The sequence below is a fragment of the Monodelphis domestica genome, chromosome 1 (genome assembly GCF_027887165.1).
Source record: "Monodelphis domestica isolate mMonDom1 chromosome 1, mMonDom1.pri, whole genome shotgun sequence".
NCBI classification, from domain to species: domain Eukaryota; kingdom Metazoa; phylum Chordata; class Mammalia; order Didelphimorphia; family Didelphidae; genus Monodelphis; species Monodelphis domestica.
This window is the reverse complement of record NC_077227.1, coordinates 535,366,474-535,373,501: the sequence shown is the minus strand read 5'-3', so window position 1 is coordinate 535,373,501 and position 7,028 is coordinate 535,366,474. Positions and strand designations below refer to the sequence as shown.

At 36.7% G+C, this 7,028-nt stretch overlaps 1 protein-coding gene across 1 annotated transcript; it reads right to left on the bottom strand.

The window, feature by feature from the left end:
• Nucleotides 1–4,894: 4,894 nt before the first annotated feature.
• On the bottom strand, nucleotides 4,895–5,839 carry LOC100618096 (olfactory receptor 2AG1-like). The gene has a single exon (XM_007476937.3). It carries the CDS (start codon nucleotides 5,837–5,839, stop codon nucleotides 4,895–4,897), a length of 945 nt encoding a protein of 314 aa, XP_007476999.2.
• Between the last annotated feature and the right edge of the window lie 1,189 nt (nucleotides 5,840–7,028).

The following is a 7,028-nucleotide window of genomic DNA, read 5'->3' as shown; positions in this document are numbered from 1 at the left end:
AAACCCCTGTGTCCATTCAAGACTCAACTAAAAGAGAACCTTCCCAGTCTTTATTTCTTAGCCCTCTTAGATGACCTTTTTATTATCTCTGTATCTATCATAAGCACTCTCCCAATATTTCTGATTCAAAAAGGAACCTTTCTCACAATAGTTTCTATCCTTAGTTTCTTCAAACACACAACTATGAATTTAATTGATTCTATGTCTTACATCTTTAGGTTTTTGCACTGATCTATTTTTTCTATTTTTAGTTACCAAAGACTTTTGATAATTATTACTTCAGATAGAGTTTGAGATCTGGTAATAGGCCCCTTTCAATCTTATTGATAAGTTGATATAGCACAAAATCCAGAAATTAATTGAGGCAATACTTTAAAAAAATTTTTTTTATACTAATGTGATTCAACCATGAACAGTGAATGCCTCTAATGTATTTTCTTCCATTTCTCAAGGAATATTTTGTAGCTCAATTTATTTGAGGTTCAAGTTTACCTTGCTATATTAATTCCAAGATATTTCTATTCCCTGTAGTATTAGTTTAAATGGGGTTTATCTTATATTTTTTTCTGGTTTTGGTTTATACTCTACAAATGCTGATGGTTTTTGTGGATTGATTTTTTTATATAGCTATTTTCTTAAGCAATTATCATCATTGCTTTCTGGACAAGTTCTATGTGGTTTTCTAAGATCATCTATAAATATGAATAATTATATGCCTTCTTTGTCAGTATTTTCTATATTTAATTTTTTTCTCTTGTTTTACTGATATGGATAGTGAAATGTTTTTGCACCATAGAAACCATGTTTCTGACATCTCTGGGGTATGTGTTTTGACATATAGCAGAAAATTAACCAATATTCTAAATTCTAAAAAAACTAAATAAACTAAATTATTTTCTTTTTGACAAGGTAGCACTTGAAACTTAAACCACATCAAATCACATTACGTTGCTCATGTTGAATACTCCAGGCACCTCCTCAGCTTTTCCTTGCATATGTGGTATAAATCCAACATGGTCATAATAAATGTGTCTTTATATTTCTGGAATTAATTTGTTAAGATGTTGCTTTAACCTCAATATTCATGAATAAAATAGATCAATAGTTTCCTTTCTTTGCTTTATTCCTTCCTGGTATAAGGATCAAGGTTATACTTGTCTCATAGTAGTATAGGTTTTGGATTTGCTCTCTCAACTCATATTCAGTCTTGTAAGTTGAGTCCCTAGAGGGTGGCTTACCATATCCCCACTGAATGTTCTAGGAGATTTCTAGGGTTTTTTTTCTAATACCATAGCTCATAAGAGCCCACCTGTTTGGCTCCCCCATTTGGTTTAGTATCAATTAGTCGGTTAGACTTAATTAACTTTTAGGGAAAATATATTTACTAAGATGGCAGAGTAAAAACAGTTAGTCAAAATATGACTCCCACCCTATAATAATTTTAAGAACATACTTTTCCACAAGTACATACATATAGAGATCCATCCACTGTTCTCTCTAAGAGTCCAAGGGTGTCTCTGTTTAAATGTGATGATCTGGTCAAATAATGGAGATGAGAAACACTATGTGTTCAGACCCATGTATGTAGGCATTACACACAGGGCTCTGCCATAGTGACAAGGTTCATTTATTATATAGGTTTTCAGGTACATACTTCTTTGACACACAATCAATTTTCTACATATGTGACATTCTACATTATGATTGGATATTATCAAATCACCTAAACAATACTCTTGTGATGTTACTACAACAAAGAATTCTGTGATCATTTACTTCCACAACACTCTTTGATGTATATGAATAATGTAAATAAAGTCATTTGTAAGTTAGTACTACTTGACCTGCTGAGAGATTCATTGTGTTTTTGATCAGCTTTCACTATCAATCACAATTTTTTGGGAGATGAATAACAAAACATCTTCTTATCTAGGTGTAAAGATAAAGGGTGACTTAAAGCAGACCAGTTTGGGAGTTTTCCTCAATTTACAAGGTCTGTTTTTCTTGTGTTACTTTGAAGTGCCTAGCAATGCTGCCTGGTTTCTGTTCATCAACAAATTCATTGGAGTGTGATGACTGTAAGGAAAGATTCATTATGGTGCTCAAGCATTTGGCCAGTTTTTATTATAGTTCCTTAGAGAGCATCTTGTGCTTGAGAAAGGAGGGGTTATGGGCAACAATCTTTGGACTTTAATTCTGTAATTGCAGTCTTTTTGGGGTAATAATCTAGGGGAATTAAAGTAGAGTATATATATATTGATCCTATAAGTATTTGCTATCATATTATTTCTCCTATATTGGGGAGAGATTAATAATCACAACAAGGCCATTAGTGGGGGAAGTTGGAGAGAGAAGTCACAGAAAGGGGGTTAGTGGGGGGCTTTTTATTCTCAAGGAGGGGCTGCTTTGCAGCTTCTGGCTTCCCATTGTGACCATGTCAGCCAGAGGGGGTCTGTTGACACCCTGCACATACAGAGTCTAGGGGAAGAGTAGGATCAAGCTTAGAGCACTCATGTGGTAAAGGAATTATTCACAGTTCTTGGTAAATTGCTTCCATTCATGGGAGCATTCATGAGGTTTCCTTTATGTACACTGTAACCTTCTTCTGAGTTCTTGGTCAAGTCCTTAAGCTGCCTTAATTGTGTCTATTTTGTCATCACCTCCTGATGTGGATAGGACTTGATATTCAGGCAATACACCTAGTGTGCCAATGAGAAATCTAAAGTCTGTGTTCCCTTGAAGTTCAAAAGGTCCTCCCTTGGTCAAAGGTAGTGAGAGTAGACATGCGCCCCTTTTTTTTACTTTCCAAGGGAGGCACTCTCAGGTGACTGGCTAGAAATGATTTCACCTCCTGACTGGACCAGTTCTTCATTACCTGGGTTTTTAACTGATTAGTTGTTTTATAAAAACCCCATGGGAGATGGTTGAGTTTCCTCAATCAATCCAATTATATTGCCTGGGTAGATTAATTTTATTTCTTCCTAATAGATACAGAAATGTTCACACTTATTTCTTGCCATTGATTAATCAATTTAATAGGAGGGTTCTGATATAATTATGTAATTAATCAATATAATCATGTAATTAAGGTGATTATTTAAAGTTAGGTACAGGTTTTTTTTTAACTCTTACTTTCTGTCTTAGAATCAATACTAAGTATTGGTTCCAAGGGAGAACCGTGGTAAAGGCTAGGCAATTGAGAGATTGTTGATTTGCCCAGGGTCACACAGTTAGGAAGTGTTTGAGGCTAGATTTAAACCCAGGACCTCCCATCTTTAGGCTTGACTGTATCTACTGAGGCTCTTAGCAGCACCCAGGTGATTTTTTGATGCCTTGAAAAGAATTTGGTAAAGTGCCTTCTTTCTAAATTAGTGAAAATAATTTTAAAGCAGATATTTTAATTTCTACTTTAAAAGCTTAATATTACTTGGAAATTTATAAATTTAAAGCTGGTGACTCTAGTTACCCAATGAAACATCAAAACCTGATAATCTTTCTCTTTCTTTGAAATGGTTTTTGAGTTTTTGCCTAGGAGTGAGAAAATGAAATGAGTCTCTTCAGAAAAAGGAATATCACAATAATAGGACTTAATCATTGATCATGATCATCTCCTTGGTATCTTTGACCCTTGGTCCTTTAGGCAGTATTAATGGGATTCAACATGGGTATGAGAACATACATTTGAATGAAATAAATTTGTTGAAGTTGAAGGAAGAAATGGCTAGAGACTGAACATGTGTGAAGATTATTATTTTTTGTTCTTTGTTCTCAAAGAGGACCATATCATGGGATGATATCTTGACTTACTATCAGATTTAAGTGATACAGAGTAGTATAAAGTCATCAGTCTCACCCTCTCTTCCAGAGTCATCAAAATTCAGTGGCAAGACAAAAGTAGGATGATTGACAGTGGTTCAGGATGCAGTGAATGATCTTCATGTCTTTGATGTCTGACCAAGCTTTCATTGCTCCACAGTACTTGCTTTTGATGTCTTCCTGGTCATTGGGAGAAATTGTTCTCATTCAACCATTCTTTTGGGAAAAGTCATTATATGCTTTGGGTAGAGATCTCTCTACTTCACCATTGGATTTGTGGCCTTTAAGTTACCATAAACTTGGTTTAACTGGGGTGCAGTCACTGTGGCAGCTACAACTTCTTGGAGTCACAGGGGAGAGTTAGGTGAAAGGTAGACACCAGAGTGGATGAGCAGCTCTGAAAAGAGCTCATCAAACCTTCATACCAGAGATTCTACTTGGGTCCTCCCTGAACACCCCATACAACCCTATGCCACCCTGGATGCCCCTTATCTGATTTGATCTTAGAAGTTAAACAGATTTGAGTCTGGTGAGTACTTGGAATGGTTAGTACTGGATAGTACCTGGGAATACCAGTATGAAAATTATAGTCATATAGATGGAGAAGATATTGCACTATCCAGCAGCTGTAGGACAGCAGAGGTAAAGAAGCCAGTAGGAGAGCAGAGTACCTCAGGAAGAAGACAAATGGACGATAATAGCTAGTCTTCCATCAAGCAGTGAAAAAGTTCTTGCAGGACAGTTTGAAGATGGAAAAAAAAAAACATCACAGAAAATGTGGTTTAAAACATCGTTACCTTAGAAAGCAAGAGGTAAAATGAAATGACCTTGATTACAGCAATACAAAAACCATATCCCCAAGGTCAAACAATCAGCCAGACATGGCACTCCATGATCTTGCTTAAAGCTTAGTAAACTGGAAGTCAACCTACCACATACCAAAAAGGAAAGAGAATAACATCTAAACTAATCTACAAATTTAATATGACAGTCAAAGGATCAAGAACATACATTATTGAATCCAACACAATAAGAATAAAATTATCTGTCAGAGCAAAGTCTTCATGTTTCCCAGTTGCTAAAATCTCTGTACTGAGGGGCCTTTCCCTAGAACTTTCTTTAGGGCTCCCAGAACATCTTTGTTCCTCAGACTGTAGATTAGAGGATTCAGGGCTGGAGTGACAATGGTGTAGAACACAGACAGGATATTGTCCTGATGAGGGCTGTGGTAGGCAGTAGGCAGGACATACATGAACATGGCAGCTCCATAATAGAGCCCAACCACTGTCAGATGGGATGAACAAGTAAGCAAAGCTTTCTCTTTCCCCTGTGTTGGTGGCATATGGAACACAGCAGTCAAGACTAAGGCATAGGAAGCAAAGATGGCAGAGAGGGGCATCAAAAGGAAGGTCACACCAGTTGTATATAGAATGAACTTGTACTGTGAAGTTTCAGCACATGCCAGCTTCAGCAGTGGAGGGATCTCACAGAGCAGGTGGTGAATCTCCCGGGATTTACAGAAAGGGAAATGCATGGTGTAGATGGTGTGCACAAGGGCATTCAGAGATGCTAAAAGCCAAGATGTAGCAACCATGGACCAGCAAATCTTTGGTCTCATAATAACCATGTAGGTCAGAGGGTGACGGATGGCCACATAGCGGTCATAGGCCATGAAAGCTAACAGAATATCTTCTGCACCCCCAAGTGTCAGTGCTAGAAACATCTGAAGCCCACAGCCTGTAAAGGATATGGTGTTTTGTCCACAAAGGTAATTTACCAATGTCTTGGGGGCAACAACAGATGTGAAGAGCAGATCCATAAGTGAGAGCTGGCTGAGCAAGAAGTACATAGGCACATGGAGCCTATTATCGGTAATAATCAACAGCAGTAGGAGACTATTAGTGGCCATGGCTACCAAATAAAAGAATATGATTATGACACACACCAGCTGAGGGGACCTGCTATCCTGTATAATTCCAATGAGGAAGAAACCGTTTACTAGAGTGGTGTTCCAGAATTCCATTTCACAGATTGCTCAATTTCCTAAATCAGATAGGCTCAATGACTGTGTATCCCAAATGACTCTGGAGTCTTCCAAGTCTTTGAAGCTAGAACACATGAAAGGTTTCTTATTTTAAAAACAATGAATTGAGAACCTCCTCATTGTACCTAGATGCCAATCACACTGAGGTAGCCTTCTTATTATATCCATTTCCACTCAGATAATGGAGCTGATATGCTTATAAATAACCCACTAAAAATGACAGCTTTCAGGGAGATTAACAGGTGGGGAATATACAAATGGAGGCTTTTTTTAGTGTAACTGTTAAAAGTCTCTTGTTATACTTTCCAGAACCTTGACTTTAAATAGACATGAAAGCAAGAATCTTGTCTTTATTTTTAAATTTTCTGTATCTATTATATTTGCTCCTTATTTAAAGATATATGACTTCATGTTTTCTCATTTTTAAAAACAAAAATCTTACTAAATCCTAGCATCGTTGTTAGATATGGACTTATATCTCTATTTCTTAGCCAAACTCATTTAATATACTGCTAACACTCAGTGCTTCCATTTCTTCAACTTTCACTTTCTAAATTCTCTGCAATATAGCTCTGACCACACCACTCAACAGAAATAGTTCTTTCCAAAGTTATGAGAACCTGATGACCTCTTCTTAGTCCTCATCCTTGACCTTTCTACAACATGTTGATCATTATCTCCAGATAACTTCTCCTCTTGTGATTTTTATGGTATTGTTTTCTCCTGGTTCTTCTACTAGTATGACCAGGTCTTTTCAGTCTTCTATGATGAATCATCATGCCATACACCCTAATTGTGGGTGTACCCTAAGGCCCTTCCCTGGACTTTTTTCTCGTTCCAAAGATTATCTCATCATCACCCATAAGTACAATTATAATCGTTGGCTTCCAAATAAAGCCCTAATTTCTCCTGCTGCATTTTCACATCAAGGTTTGCCTAGTAGACATTTCTAATGGGATATCCTACAGACATCTCAAAATCAATTATTTCCCCTATTGCTTATAAACTTCTTATTATTTTCAAGGGCTTTACTATCCTTTTGGACACAAAAGTTTGTAAGGTTCAACTCTTCATTCTCAATAACTCCATATTTCCAATTAGTTGCCAAATTTGGCTATATATCCTTTATATGTTTTATTCTCTCTACTAATACAACCATCACACAATT